This window comes from Leucopleurus acutus (genome assembly GCF_964270905.1).
Source record: "Leucopleurus acutus genome assembly, chromosome: 18".
Classification (NCBI taxonomy): domain Eukaryota; kingdom Metazoa; phylum Chordata; class Mammalia; order Artiodactyla; family Delphinidae; genus Leucopleurus; species Leucopleurus acutus.
The window spans coordinates 20,203,796-20,220,531 of NC_139160.1; the positions used below are offsets into that span (position 1 = coordinate 20,203,796).

The window sequence follows — 16,736 nt, forward strand, 5'->3', positions numbered from 1 at the left end:
CTCTCCGCCGAAGCGGCCCTTAAAACACTTCTTGGTTAAACGATAACCTTTTTCTCATCTCCACTTTCCTATACCACTTCCTTATTCTCTACCTTTGGTGCTACACTTTTAATTACCCAAGTTACAGTGCAAAATTACACTACAAGACACATGACGCCAACACTTGTTACTTCTTCATGTTAAAACGTGAATGTTTTGTGCATAGCAAAGTATGAACCCAAAAAAATAACTGTTCACATTTTATCTTCAAGTTTAATATGTCTTTTTTTTTTTTTCCATCACAGCTATTTACAAACAACTTTGGGGTGCTCTCTTGATTTCTGTCAGTTCATTGTATCAGGGGACAACAGGGCTGCTGGAATGTAGGAAGCTGGATGGAATGCAGAAAATATAAATAAGACCAATGTTCCAGAAACCAAAGTATAAATAACGCCTCCCCCAGAAAATAGTTCTTGTCACAGAAGCACCTGCTTTTTGCTTAATTTTTTTTTTTTTGAGTCATATACACCAGAAAACATGACTATGGAGACCTAGATACTTGCACACCAAAGAGGATAGAAAATAACTCAATATTTATAATATTAAAATAAAGTGTTTAACCACAAAAAAGCAGTAATAAAATAGTTTCCTAATTTACAATTTGCATCCAAAGGATGAATAACAACTCACTAATAAATAATATTTATATAAATATTTTGTATGTCGAAAATAGTTTTTTTAAAAGGCAATGGTCTCAAGAAACTTCTTGAAAATTTTGGTGGCAAAAAACCTGACTGCAAGTTCCCCTCCCCACCCCCCCCAAAATACACATTGCGTTTGGTTTTAATAAAACAAATGCATCTTGCTGCAAAACGGCTGTGCTTGGTGTTTTGGTAGTGGCAGTGGGTGAGCATGGAAGGGATGAAGGAGGTTGTAGAAGGCATTGATGAGCTGCTTGGTCCTTCACAACCAGCTCCCTCACGGGGTTTTAGGCAAATACCTGTCAGGTCTTAATGTCAGAGTCAGTTATGAAAGGTAGAAAATCTTCTTTTGTGTCCTCCCGTCAATTCAACTAGAGTCGGGGAACTGACAAGCAGTGAGTGGGAGGTTGGAGGGGGCAGGTGCTGAGAGGAGAGTTTAGGATCTCTGACCGGAAAAACGTCTGAGCCACGACCCAAAGGAGAGGAGTTGGTCTCATGTGAATAGAGCCTTTGTTACAGTTACATCTAGCAATGCTTGAACGGTGATGCCCACTTTGACCAGGCCTTTCTCTTCAAGGATGTGATGGGGCAGACACAGTTTTTCCTAAAAGGAAGAAGAACAAAGCATTGATTTTTAGATGACTGGAATCTAATTACAAAATCTCGAGATACCACTGACAGGAGTTAAGTCGAGCTCTGAAGTATGCCTATCTAATCACTTCAGACTGTGCTCTCTCCCTAGCTTTCAACTCATTTTGCAAAGACCTTTCCTGTGTTTGCAAAGAAAACAATGATTTTCCACAAGTGAGGGTTGTTCTAGAAAGACTTCCAATCATCCTGAAATGTGCAAAAGAGCTAAACATTTTTTAAAAACCTTGACACTAAATAAGTGAGCTACATACCGTCAGCTGGAAACCACCCACCAAGAACATATTAGCTTATATTCTTATACAGCAAAATTTCACACAGCCTCTCACACATTTTAAAGGAACTTGAATACTCATTTATACAGACCACACACCATTCTACTGACCGTAAATCTTGACTTAGTTCATTTTATTTCCTGTGATCTCTGGAATGGAGGCATGCTTTCTTCACAGTTTATGAACAGCCTTGTAAATAAGTAATTTTAACCACAGCGTTTAAGAGCCTGCCTTTTAAGACTCTTTTATAAAACTGTCAAAGACACAAATATCCTGCTACTTTCGCATACTGTATTTTTGCTCTTGGGAAATGTCCAGCACATACTACTCAAGGAAGATAACCAAGGCGGCTCACTCCCTGTGTGTGGCACCCCGCACGCTCAACCACCAGTTTACAAAAGAGCAAAAACAAAATAATTTTACACTTTTGTCATTTGACCCTGGTCTGATACCATACAAGGGAATCTCCTTCCAGAGTGTCTCTCCTTGGCTGGGAAACAGCTCCACAGCAAACACTCCCTCTCATCTACCCAAAGATGGTGTGTTTTCCACAGTCCAATAACCACTGGTCTTAAGGACAATTGAAATTGGGAGCTGCGTCAAGCCCCAGGCGGTGGACACAGTGTTTAACGTGAAGCCAATCAGGTCTCCGATCAGCACTGCTTCCTTGCAGTTCTCTTGCTGGAGGAGTCAGGTATTCCGGCTGCGTCAATGCACGACTCTCCACTAAGTACCCCAGATGCGGGCACTGTGCTCTTAAAAAGGTCATCCAAAGACACATCGTGACGTCTCCACGAACCTGTTCCACAACCTCGAAATGCTGGTGGGCTCTACGCTCGCAGTCTTACCATCCCCCATCCCTCCCACTTCCCTAACTTACGGTAAATTCAGAGTATCTCAAACTCTGACTCCAGGCCTTGAGAAATGGCCACTTGTCAATATAAAACAGCCGATTCTTTACAATACAATTTTAACAATTATTTCAAGTGGCTGCTGTGTATCAAACAGGATTATCTTGTCATCAGTGGTGTGTTGAGGGGAGGCAACTTTATGCTGCTTGCCAACTTAGCAGCCAAACGTCAGCCTGAGAAAGAATCGGAGGTTCTGTCTGAGTTGTGAACAGGGCACTAGGCCAGGATGGACGATGCTTCCTCCTTCTGCCGCAGCCAGAGGTCAGTGTGTACCCTTTGCTGACACCTTCTGCTTGCCATGGGCTTGTGAAATCAGCCGAATTTCATTTCATTGGTAAGGCTGGTCCCACGGGGGCAGCGATATATTTTCCTCATTCTTATGGCTCCCACAGCACCCCAGTAGGATATTATAAATGGCTGCTAATTATGGTTAAGTTCCCGGTACAAGGTATTACTTGGGGAAAAAAATAAGTCTTCACTTTATACCACATGCTAAAATCAATTTGAGATGAGTTGAAGAGTTAAATGTTAAAAAACGTCCACAACATTCCTCCCAATAACATACAGATACGTATTTAATATTTTCTCCGGTAAATGGATGGGGATGAAAAGGTGATATAAAAATCACAAAGGAAAAGATAAAAACAATTGATCACCTGAAAGTATACAGCTTCTGTGTGTCAAAAAAAAAAAAATTAAAGGATAAACAACAAACTGTAAAAAAAATTATTTGCGTCAAATTACAAAGGGTTTTATATCGACACATAAAAGCTCAACAAATCGGTGAGAAAAACACTGAGATCAATAATGCAGCACGACTGGGCAAGGAACGTGAATAGAAATTTTAAGGCAATAGATTTGCCCAAGGCATTCTGAACAAGGTATTTTGCTTCTTGACCTGTGTTCCCCTATGTTTAGTCACAAACGTTCCTGAATTCTAGAACTAAAATTTGCACAAAGCCTAATCGCTGTGCAACATGGCTTTGAGGGGGCTATCCTGAGTCCTGCTTGAGCTGTGACATGTCTCCACTGATGAGTGGTGGGGCCGGTGGTCTGCAGAGTTGAGTTTCCATGCTCGAGGTCATGCTTGGAAAGGGCTGGGGCTCCAGAGGAACAAGGATGGGAAGATACTGAGGCCTTAGCCTCCTGCTGACAGGACGTTGGAGGTGTCACACACCGAGTCAGCTTAAGGTCATCCCCTCTCCCAGGCATTTCTCACCTTCCTGGTCTCCTCATTCCTATACCAGGTGCAGCGTTCAAAATTCTCCCTTCCACCCTTACAGCTTGTGACAAGGAGTAAATAAAAGACATAAAAAGGTATCCCTTGCATCCTTTCTGGCGTTCTCTTTTCATTCAGACGTCCTAAGAAGCCCTGAGGTGCCCTCAGATTACATTATAGGGTTGGAGGTACCTACGAAGACTAGCGTCAGATCATAGAAACCTTATGAAAACACGGCAGTTGTGGTTGTTCTATCACAGGACTGGGAGGGAGACTGATGGGAATCATGACTTCAGATGCTGGTTGACAAGACAAGCAAGGGGAGCCTGCCAGAAATACGGAGGGGCTTTGAGGATGGCTAGAAGGCCACCTCCATCACGCTAGTCCTGTCGCTGCATATCCCATGGGGGAGGGGATCCCTGAAGTGAGCTACAAGTTGTGATGGGGAAGGAACTGCTGTGGATTTATAGCTTGATGGGAAATGACAGAGAAGGGTCACCTCACCTTGTATATAATGGATCTAAAGGAGAGAGGTGAATATCTACACTGAGTTTAAATGCATCACAATTTCATTGTTAGAGGAGACGAGCGGCTTTCATTGAGAATGCAGCAGCAGACTGCTCTAGGATACCCATGAGCTCCTTTTGTTGTGTTTCTTCTTAAAGCACAGAACAGAATCATAAAGCAGTATCCTGCATAAAAATATTCTGAGCCCCCTCTGAAGGACTCGTCCTGTCCTTCGCATTGTTTCTCCAATGGCGGAAACAAATATTCACTCTTACGCCCTCACCCACCCCTCTTCTGAGCCACAACAAGCAGGGCTGGAAAAGGCAGGTGAGCCATAAAGACTAAATTCCAACTTTGCAAGCCTTCTGGGGGCACCTCCTACAGGCCTGGCACCAATGCTATGGATTTGCATTGGTCTTTTCTTTATGACTACTCTGCGAGGTAGATACAATATCTCTGCTTTGCAGAGGAGAAAACTGAGATGTAGAGAGTTTAACTTTGCTCAGGTCACACAGCAGGTAAGTACTGCAACCAGGATTTGAACTTGTGTCTCATCTTACAGCTTGGGCCCCTTCCACGACATCATGCTGCTTCCCGTAAGGTCCTTGACCAACCAGCGAGCAGGTCCTGTCTGTGCCCAGGAGATAGGAAGAGGCCCCTGGCCCCTCGGAGTCCTCTCCAGGCCAGTCCCACCAAATTCAACGTCAGGTGGGCATCAGAGAACCCTCAGCTCGGGGAAGGGCGTTAGCTCTGTCACTTAGCTCATTTGGTTTCTCTTCGCAGTGAGGGCCAGACGTCTTGTTCTGGCGGCAAATGGCTCATGGGAGCAGGCAGATCGCCATCACCACCTGGCTCTCCTTTTTCTATAGTTTCTTACGCTCCCCAGTCACAGGCCTCCTGCCAGGCCACCGCTAGACAAAGTAAAGTCACCCACGCAGCACTCTTCATGTTGTTCAGTCTGCTTCTAAAATGTAAAGTCCTGGCACTAACGGATTGAACCTTAAAACAAAACTGTCTGCATCATTTTCATGTAAGAGAACTTCAGTTCCTGCTTTGCCGTGTGAGGGCTCCGAGGGGCAGCTTCTTCCCATGTGAAATGCAGACCGTGTCAACCTCTTCCAGACAGAGAGGATTTCTTGTCACTCTTCATTTGATTCTCTGCTTCCCAGCCGTGCTACTTTCTAGTCCTTGTTTCTAGAACATTTATTCTCTACACACAACTACCCCTTCTCTCACCTCCCTAATCCATACACCCTTCACCTGGCTATTCCTACACATCTTTAAGGCCTCAGTGCAAACATCACGGTTCTAGGAAGGCTTCAGAGATCACCCACTCCCATCAGGGTTGGGCCCCCCGTCCACGTGTTTCATATACAGAATCTTGTATCTGACCTATCACAGGACCTTATCACATTGAATTCTTCTTTATTTGTCCACTAGATCCACTACACAGGGTCCAAATACCTGCAGGCCGATCCAGCCCATAGCCTGTTTTTGTAAATAAAGTTTTATTGAGACACATTTACGAGCGTCTGTGGCTACTTTCACACTATAGCAGCTGAGCTGGGTAGTCCTAACAGAGACGGTATGGCCCCCAGAGCCTAAAGTATTTACTGGCACTTTACAGAAGAAGTTTGCTGACTCCTGATTTTTGAAGACAGGGTCACGTGTCATGGTCACCTTTTTATCCCCAAGATGGGGTCTTGTACAAAGGGTGCTCATTCAATATGTGAGGAATGAATGAATGAACACAATCATAAACAAAATCCAGTGAAAAAGCAAGGAACTGGACCCTCACAGTCTTAAGGAGAAAAGCGTACATTCTATTATATATACCTGATAGTTTAATAGAGAACTAATTTCAAAATCTGAAGCCTCATTTTAAAAACCTAATCTCCTGAAAGAAAATCACATTAAAATATTGTTCACCTCATCCGGAACCACTTTCAAGCTCCTGAAATTTTAATCTACTGTCCATGACTTTTATCCTGTAGGTGAAACGCCCTTTTTCCTTATGACAGAGACCAGCATGGATTATAGAGAGATAACCCTAGCCACTATGCCCTAAATTTAATTTCTCACTCACAAATAACTAGTATCAGGATATCAAGTGCCTTTATTTCTCTACTCATTGATGAAACTCCTACTCAGCTGTCTTGCTTTTGAGCTCTGTAGCGCCCTTCCCCCCAGCACTGGTTTATATGTCTCTCCCCAAGTACAATGAGCTGCATACGAACCACAAATCCATAACGAGAAGGAACTAACAGAACTTACTTAGTTGTCACCTATTTTGGCAATCCTGACACGGAGTAGCAAGTTGCTACCAATTGGAAGAACTGGAGAAAGAGAACTTTCTATTTCAAATAGATCTTTCTATTTCAAAAAGAATACGTAAATAAATGCTTGGTAATTTTTATCAGGCATTGTAAGTACCGAAAAAAAAAGGTCTTCCTTGTGAGAGGAAGATTCAGTATGCGCATATAAATCACCCAATCACCTCTCAGATGACAGGTGGGTTGGCCGAGTATCCCTAGTCACCTGGCAATGGCAGGCATCATGCTAGCCTATGAGTCGGTGCGTGAGTACCTTGGGGAAGAACCATGGGGAGGCTTAATAATATTCTGAATAGAAATGAGTAGCCATGGACAAGACAGTTCATTCCAAGCTTTGCCTAAAGGGCTAAATTAACTGTGCTCTGCTTGTTACCAGACTACTTGATGAAAAAATACCACCTAACAGATCCCCAGAGGAGCAACGCATTAGGGTACAGATACGCTAATGACATGAGAGGTGAAGGTGCGTCCAAAAGATACTTTGGATGCCAGAACTGAAATATGAACACGGCCAAAGAACTATGTCAAGTCAGCGCTGAAAGTTAAATCTGATCTCACAGGATCGCGCTCCTCAGTTTTCATTGACAGAATTTTCTTTCAGGTGGTCACCCGGTAAGTCATCTCTCTTCTTCCCCTGTGCCCCCCACCCACTTCAAGAAGAAAAATCCAAACAGCTGGACAGAAGTGCTGAGCGCGACTCTGGATACACACAAATTAACGTACTGATGGGCCCATAAAAACCTGGATCTGTCACCCAACATGTGTTTATTAAGCAACTTATGGCTCAGGGTGCTCGTCAGACATCGTACAAAGGGATTTTATTGTGTTACAGACTGAAGAGTACAAGATAGCACCAAAGGCAATTCAGTACATCTGCGGGTTACTTATTACACAACTGACGTTAGATAACTTCCGCATACTCTGTATTTCACCAATCAACCCAAAACCAGGAGGGAAAAGCTCAGTGAACTCAAGATATTATCATGTAAAGAATGTCTCCTGTTAGAAAATCTCATCTGATTTACCAACAAAGGATCTTTATAAATATATTCTTCTAACTATGTGACCTTTCCACATCCTCAAGTCCCCTGGATTCATGGAAATGTTCAGAAAAATAAAATTATCTTCTTAGTAGCCATCTAGAAAGACTGTTTCCATGTGAGTAAACTAGAAATTTATCTTGAGGAAGTGAACTCCATCATCACCCCCCCACACCAATTTAAGAAACAATATTTGGCAACCAGAGGTAAACAGAAGCACAGGGGAGTCTGTCTTCACCTTGGAGCAGGGCCGTCTCGTATTATAAAACGACATCCCAGAACCAGGAATATCTTCTCCTAGATAAGATTCTAATGTCTTTTTTCTTTAACTGCAAACTGATCACATTGCTCCGAAAGCAGATATAGTTATTAATATATAATCCTTTAAGCTTACTTAAACATAAAAGCAGGTTGCTAATGTCACTGTAAATCAAAGGTTAAATGGAAATTTCAAGTCACCGAAGAAACTACATTCTTCTAAAATAAGAGCAATCTTATTGGTTCCTGTCATAGTAACCCCAGCCCTAGGCCCAAGAATGTTCCATGACTCACGGCTTTATTTGAAAATAAATACTGTCAAATCCATCACATTCTAGACCTGAAGTTATGATGTGATGTAGCAAAAAAAAAAAAAAGGCGAAATGACCCATTACATTATTTAAAAATAGAAACCCTTTTTGGAAAATGCTTTTCTAAGAGCCCCTCGGTCAGAGTAGACCAAACAAGGAATAAGTAGAACTACGCAGAAAGAGTGGTGTGCCGTGGATCCTCCAGGGGGCTCTCTGACTGCGCCGGATCCTTCCTCCCCAGCGCCCTTCTGCACAGCCCTGTCTCAGGCAGCAGGGCAGAGGGGCTCACTCAGGGTGGAAGTGGGGGGTCACCCTCCCTGGTGCCCTTCACAGCTCCTGCTGCAGGAAGCAGGGAGGAAGCCAGCTGGCTGGCCAGCAAAGGAGTCATTCTCCAGATGGTATTTTTCAACTTGGTCAACAGCGGCATTATTAAAGATCGTTATAGACCAAACTGGACCCCCAGTGCTGGCTTTCTGTCTTCCCTCTACAGTTAAATCGCCCAATCCTGAATTAGGAGTCGACTTAAATACTGACCCAATGGCAAGATTTTCATACGCTAAATCCCCTCTGCTCCTGTTCTGGAACCTTCTTCGGCTCTACCCAGGGCAGCAAAGCTCACTGGGAGAGAGAAGAGGCACTGCAGAGCACTGCTGCTGGCACTATGGGGATGAGGAGGCAAGAGGTGTGGATACACTCTGTCCTCACTGTTTCTCAGCAAGTGAGAGAAACTATCTAATGGGAGCTGCTTTCTACAAAGTTTGTGCTTCTGGAAAATCTGATGTGGCAACGTTCGGCTTCAAAACTCCAGAGATTACTGAAGAGATGACAGGGATGGAAGTTTGCAAGGCAAAGGCCCAGAGGGAGGAAGGACCCTGTCGTGGAGCAGGGCGACAGAGCAGAGTGTAGGGATGCACACGCGGGCATTACGCAGACAGAACATTCCAGCGGTAAGTGATATATATCAGCACTACAAAGAGAATATGGACAAGACAGAAGCTTATAAGGTCCCTGGAGCGGAGGGCAGAAGTTGGTTGTGGGGCTTTCTCCCCGAGTGCCAGCAGAGTGTCAACAGTCTTTCGAATGTGACGAAAATCCAACTGCAGGATGTCATACGGAGAGCAGAGGTCAGCCTATTCCGAGGGCAGCCATCAGAACAGAAAGAGACAGTGCATACAATTAAAAATACACAGAACAACGGCTGAAAAGAAGCACACATTTTTAGTTACTAGCAAATGGCAAGAGTAACCCCTTATTTCAAGCAGGTAAAACCCGTTCCACCACAGATTGTTTAATTAATTACAAAAAGCAGCACACCCAACACAGTCTATGCAAATAGGACAGAGAAATTCCTCAGCCAGATCTCACTATTGAGGAATAGAAGGTTCTGTAATTTATACATCCTTCTGGTATTCAAACAGTTTTAATATTTAAGTGGTATCATGAGTCAGCAATGGCTTAAGAATAAGAGCTTTGCACCTAGGACATTGAGGTCTTCACTATACTAAAGGGAAAAATACAAACCTAAAAATTGAATCCCCACCTTTCCTCACCATTCTCTTAGTGCATTTTTTACCCTGGTCTATGAAGACTGAATATAAAGTATTTCTCCCCGAAAGGTAATACATGGGCCTCATTTGTTTTCCTTTTAGGATTATTGATAAACTCTGGGGAATGCTAGTTTTAATCATGTGCCTACATGTGCCCAAAAACTACATTAAATTTCACATTTTTACAACTGGACATAAACCAAAAGTTTAAAAGAGGCTTCTTGGATCTGCAGTTAGAATAAAAGTACATTCCTGCATAGAGGAATTGTGTAAATTTCTTCACCACTGAACAGGTATGTGTAGGGGGAGGGGCGGGGACAACAGGCCTCCGCGTTTTGTCTACTTGACAGTCACCACGTAAGGAGGCAGAATTCCTACTTTATCAACTAAACGCACAAATAAGATAGTCCTATGAGTTGACCTCTGGATGCCTACTGCTATCAGGAAGCAAATGGTTTTCTGATACCCTGAATTCCTGAACCAGAAATGACCGCAGCTTCAAATTAAAAATGATTATAATTGCTATGTCAGTATGTACCAAAGTTCTGGCTTTGTTTCCAAATTAAACAAGGATTGAAAATATCTGTGATATATCTCATAAATGCAGCTTTATGTCCAAATTAGGCAAAGCATTTAAAATATATATATATTATATATTTTATAATATACTTTGCGACAATATTGCCCTTTGTTTTAGCATCACTGCTAAGCAGATGCAAATCACAGAGCAACTGAAAGATGATTCTAAGATAGAGGTTCTGTCTTGCACGTATCTTCTGCAGTTAGCTTGATGCCCTCTGGTAAAGAGGGATAATCGATGTAAGTGCGTTGAATATGATTATAAACCTCCTAATCTTAAGTTATGAAGGTAGAGATCCTCTTAACAAAAGATTTTTTTAAGGATATTAATAAATCATGTTATATCTATTCAGACTGTGCATCTTTTCTCAGCGCATTTAGAGGAATCAAGCTACCATTGTTATTTTCTCAAGAATTAAAACAGCTACACATAGAATGGATTTCACTGTGACAGAGATGCTGATCAGGAATTAGCAGATGGGGAAACATCTAAGAGAAGGAGTTTTCTATTGCAATAAGAATTTTCTATTGCAATGGTGTGCTTAATCAGTGAACTCTGAGCAAAACAGACATAAGACAGAAGGCATATGCACACTAAAATGTGATTGTCACCAAAGTGGTATTTCCACGTTAAAAGCAAATCATTTTATCTCCAGGATATATTTCAATACATTTCGCAGAACCCTACGGAAAATGTCTGGTCTGCTCCCCAGCAACTCCATCAAAGAACTAAGAATTAGATTGTCTGCAGTTTCCAGTGTATCTATTCAGAAGTACACTTCTCGCATGGGTAGGCAACACAGACCATTCTTCTCAATCTGGAAATAATTTCATGATGCCACAGATTCTGGGCTTTATTCAGATTAAAGTGGGTAGAGCTTAGACTCACAGTCTACAGCGGGTGGTTTAAATTAAATCACGATCTCTGAAGAAAAAAGTATGGGTCTAAGATTGGCTGGGAGGCAAAATCTGAAGCTTCATAATGTGTGGAGTGTGGGCTACTCTCTGATTCTACCCCCCACACAGCCCATGGCCGTCAGATCAGTCCCTCAAGGATGCTATGATGGGAAGCCAGGGCTGAAGTTGCCAGGGGAACCTGGGAGTTTTCTGACCCTTGTGCTTTCCAAATTTCAGTCTTCATAAGAGGGACTTACAGATTATGCTTTATTTTTTTCTTATAATTAAAATAGGAAAACACTAAAAAGGAAGGAAATTTAAAGAGGCCAAATTTCACCATGTATTTACAGAGCATTAGTAATTATTGCAAGGCATTTAAAAAACATAGTTAATACACTCAGAGTCCCGAGAGGCCAGTGCAGATGCTAATTCCCGTTACAGTGAACAGAAATCACAATCGCCAGAAGTTAACTGATTCTCATACAAGTCAACACAAGAGTGTGTGACTAAGATTACTATTAAAGATTAACTCAGGTTCCCCAAATACTACAGATAGAAATAAAAATGTACACAGATCTATCAAAAGGTCTAATTTACAGGCATTCTGAGTATAATACAGACTAAATTCTAAGAAATTTAGAATATATTGTTTATTTAAATTTGATTTTGAAAGGCAGTATGCTTATAAATATTGTTGATTTAAATTTAATTTTGAAAGGCAGTATGCTTACAAAGTATTTTTAATCTAAAATGTCATAGCCCAAGAATGTTGATGGTCATTCTGAAAATGTAAAGCCCTAACTGACAAGGTGTAATTTGGCAGAGAGAGGAGCAAGGTAGGAAAAGGTTTCCAGAGTTTTCTCCAGATATATAAGAACTAATCACCAATTTTATGCACTTAGTAACTCTAATAAGCTAATTCATCTAGAAATGCAATTTCAAGCTCTTTGAAGATGCTGCTTCGAGAAAGTATTTGTTCTCAACCATGTACCAATGTCAGACCACTGACCAGAAGTGGCTCTACCACCAGGAGACACACAGGGCGAAAGGATTCTTACATGAATGGTGATACACACCTACTAACCATTGGAGATGACTGGTCTTACAAGCTAGAGACTGGCTCTTCTTAATGCATTAGGGATTTAAAAATTTACATTAATAAAATAATAAGTTGGTGTCCATCTGCACCTCTGATCATCCAACCTCGGAAGTAACCAATGTAAATGGAAACTTAAAATAAATCTTGTAATAAGAATCTCACCATCCCCCAAAAGTGTTTATTAGTTATGACTTAAACTGATATTAAAGTCATTGATTTGGGGGAAAAAAGAGACATAAGGTTCAAAGAGGCGAAGGAATTCGTATCTCCTATTCTCAAGATTAAAACAAACAAACAAAAAAGGTAGCTTCAATTTACAGAACGTCTTTCAATTTGAAACTTCAGATCATTTACATAAACTGTCCTAAACCCTTACAACAGGTATAAAGTAGGAAAAGTTTTGCAAGTACTTTCAAAAATAACATCTCCTTATAAAAGTCAACAAAATACAAATATGAAAGGCACTGAAAAGAAGACTCGGCCACAATTCCACCTGTATCAATGCAATCATCGTTAGCATCTCAGTGTACTTTAGGATTTTATTTTTTAACTCCATCTGGCAGATGCAGAGGCTGGACACCAAGGGACCTGTCCTTGTAGATATGGAAGGAAAACCTTCCACCTCCCACAGTCTACTGAGGACCCCTGGCCTCTGTGCTATCCGGCGGGCAAGAGCCCGTACAGCTGATGGAGGTGCTGCCCTGACCCTCCTCCCAATTCCTCTCTGGAGACAGTAATGAACAGGAGAGGCTGGGCAGCTAGAAAACAAGGTGCATTTCTATTCCATGTCCCTTCCTCCTCTAAACAGGGCAAGTCTGTTAAATTAAGGACCTTGCTCCTTGCAGAGGTTGGAGGCCAAGGCTACTTATTTAACATCAAGTAGACAGACAAGAGACCAGGGGGTCTCCCCTCAGCAAGGGACCAGGGCATCTTCCCTCAGACAGAGACCAGGGAGCCTCCTTTCAGACAGAGACGTCAGTGTCTCCCCTCAGACAGGGACGAGGGCAATTTCTCTCAGAAAAATACCAGGCTGTCTCCTCTGAGAGGGAGAGGCCAGGGGATCTCCCTTTAGAAAAAGACCAGAGTGTCTTCCCCTCCAAAAAAATCAAAAAATAAAAGCAAGGTGAAATACTTCCCCGGTGAGTAAAAAATATATATATCTATTTTCTAATACTTTTGATGCCTCACAAATGAGAGATTTCCCTCGACCTGAGACAACACTAAAACAGCCCTAAATTTGGATCAAACTGGAGACCCCCAGTAGCCAATTGTGAATCCTCGACGTCAAGATCGGGCGCCGGGAATGACCAAGCTGACCCAGAAAAGGCAAAGGAAGCCTCAGTAGGTCCGCAAATAGCCTCAGGACCCCGAGGCTTAATTGCAGTCAGCTTCCTGGGCGATACAAAGAGTGAAGAATTTGGAAGCCCGCCAAGGGTGAGCCTGTGTTCAAGGTCAAGCTGACGCTTGCACCGGAGGTCAGAGACAGCTGCACAGTCTGACCACCGACATCAACACTGCAAGGGGCCATGCGATGGTACCGGCAACATCACCTGACCCCCAGATCTTCCAGGGGTGCCTTGAGGCACGTGGGGTAAGTTTCCTGCCTCAGAGGAGCTGATGGGGGAAAGCGATCATGGCGCTGCGGGATGGAGCTGAGCGTCCATGGGCTGTCAGCTCAAAGAAACCTTAAGGGTCTAGTGATTTTCAAACTATAAGTAGCAACAGGACACTTTTCCCCCAAAGGAACTCTTAACTGGAGAGCCGATACGTGCCACACGGGCAAAGGAGAAACTGCCGGGACTGAATCAAGGGGGGTGGGAGTGACCTGCAGCCCCGGCTTGGCTTCCGAGAGAATCAAGGGGCTCTGGAGAACGGGGTTTAACCCACTGCTTAAGTCCAACACCTGCAGTTTGCAGAGCGGGGAACTCGGACGCGGAGAGCCCCTGTGTGTGCCGGAAAGAAGGCAGGCGCTGGACGCGGACGGACCGGGGTTCGAATGCCAGCTCTGCTGCCTCCCAACTGCGGGCATGAGCTTAGGAAATTGTGTAATGTCTCTGGGCCTCATTTTCCTCAGAGCATGGTAATAAAATATTGGCCTCCGAGCCTCAACCGTGAGCGTTTGAGAAGATGATACAGCTGCAAGAAGGTCCCGGCCTCCAGGCTTTAACAGGCTTGCCTCAGGGCACATAACCAGTTAACAGCACAGGTGCGGCTAATTCACCCCAAACCCCGTGTCCCTCGCTCTGCTCACAGATCCTCCGCATTTGCCCTCATGCCCCTCCTTCCAGGTGGCAGTCACTCAATCTGTCCCATTAGTTGAAGAACTGGCCCCAAAACAGGAAAACAAAATCAAAAACAAAAAACCCCAAGGCACTGGAAATGGGCAGCAGAAGTGACCCAGGCTGAAATAACCACCTGAAGAGATATTAACTCTGCCACCAGAAAAGGAACTTGCTGGGGCTGGGGCGGGGTGGGGGGCGGCATTTCCGATCTGTTTTTCAGCATCTGCCCTTGGTATTCTCATCAGCAAACCTCTACCTCTTCCCAGGATCCCTCACAGATGACAGCAAATACGCCTGCTGTCGCCCTAACAGAATTTCTCCAGAAACCCAACGCCGACTTCTGTGATGTCAACTCCTTTCTATAGGTGACGTTGACTGCCAAGTCCTGTCTGTGCCCCTGGACTAAGAAAGGTATAGATGTAGCCTCATCCAAACGTCAGGAATAACAGACAGAGGTCTAGAGTCGCCGTATCCATCTACTCTTAGTGCCTACTCCGACCTTCTGCAAACAAACTAGGGCGCTTACACTGTGTGCAGTTCTGAATGCAGCCAATTCGAAGAAGCCACATTTATGGGGAAACCACTCCACTGGGCACACAATAAAATGCTTCATGAACCTTGACCAACCCTGAGGCAGGTACCTGGGATTGGGTGCCTGGGGACTTCTAGAGAAAATATAATAAAAACCATAACAACTGGAACAATTTTAAAATCGCTTCCTTCCCATCGTATTAATTTATATGTCATCATTTGCTCAGTGACCACATTCCACCCAGATGAACCTGATAAAACTGAGTAAGCTGCCAGCCCTGACTTTGGGTTGTAGTTTCAAACTGTAGTTCTATTACAAAGGGCAACAAACTCGGGCTGAGAGCACAGCTGCGACTTCTCAGTCTCTACAGGATGATTTATCATTGTCAGTTAGCTATTTAGCTTAAAATAATACAGAATTCCAGATCTCCGTGACTTATCGGTGTGTGTATGTAGATAAGTTAGGGATGGAGAAGAAAGCAGGGCAAGCTTGCAAATTAGGAGGAATTCACTAAGCTGCCGGGAAATCAGTGAGTATTTTGTTACCCAAATATTAAGCTTGAAGCAAAAAAAGAAAATGTAACGTTAAAGGTCCTCCGCTTTTAAGTACCAGGCTTTTAAAATGTCTGACTGCAAGGGGAGAGTTCCTGCAACTAGAATTGCAGTGTGCCACATATATACTCAAATCATCAACCATCTTAAGTAGTGGAAGAAGGGGTTATTTCCACCCCTCCCCCAACTTAGTATCGCATTCCTAGATGAAAACATTTCCTCATTTCCAACAATTTATGACTCATTTATTCCAAGAGATGAAAGCACGTTCCTTTGAGTATATATAGCAAGTTTTGCCAGCTGCACTCCAATTGCAATTTCTGGTTTTCCACTAGAATATTCCTCCCTTCCTTTAACGTATCTCATTAAAGAAGTTCAACTGCTAACCAACGAACAGACTTGTTCTAGTAACAATGAACATAATGTAACTCTAGTCACCAGTAAGATGCTACTGGATTATCCATCAGGATGGATATAGATGTCCACACAATCACACACATACACAATGCAAACTTGAAAATCACCTCAAATCTTAAAAATCGTTTCAAAAATAGCCTTAGTGATATATCTCTTACTAAGCATAGTTAAGTTGGAACGCTGGCAAAAAAGATGATTTACTGCTTGTAATTCAATTGTCTCCGGAATTATCAGTTGCCTATTAGTGCCAGGGGCATAATTCAGATATGATGATAAAATTTTCTCTGCATTTTGATGCTAATTTAATTTCCTTTTCCTCACTTTAGAAGGAAATCATAATTACCAATCTTGACTCACAATAAATGGTTAAGGGCATTTCCACGTCATTTTGTGTCATCATAAGCCAAGAAAAATGATGAGTTTTAAAATATCACAGGAGATTGGTCATAACTCATCAGCGTTTCTGAGTACAGACACAAATAATTTTACAATCTGAAACCTGGTGTGATAATTTTGATTCACACACACTTATTAACCCATGACGGAATCAAATCATTAAAAATGTAGGCGCATGAGAATTTCACAAACATCTGAAGCCAAGAAATGTATGGGCAATAGTAAAAGGCACACATACAATACAGACACACAGA

At 42.8% G+C, this 16,736-nt stretch overlaps 1 protein-coding gene across 5 annotated transcripts in view; it reads right to left on the minus strand.

Moving 5' to 3' along the window:
* Window positions 1-820: 820 nt before the first annotated feature.
* LRCH1 (leucine rich repeats and calponin homology domain containing 1) overlaps window positions 821-16,736 on the minus strand; it is a 192,928-nt gene continuing 177,012 nt past the window's right edge. For 3 of the 5 annotated variants that reach the window (XM_082859639.1, XM_082859637.1, XM_082859640.1), the window contains one exon: window positions 821-1,284. In XM_082859639.1, the coding sequence (XP_082715765.1) occupies window positions 1,174-1,284 (111 nt within the window). In that variant the 3' untranslated portion in view covers window positions 821-1,173. Of the gene's footprint in view, window positions 1,285-8,832; window positions 9,313-15,034; window positions 16,550-16,736 lie in introns of those variants that run through there. The other 2 variants (XM_082859641.1, XM_082859638.1) reach the window with 2 other exon arrangements.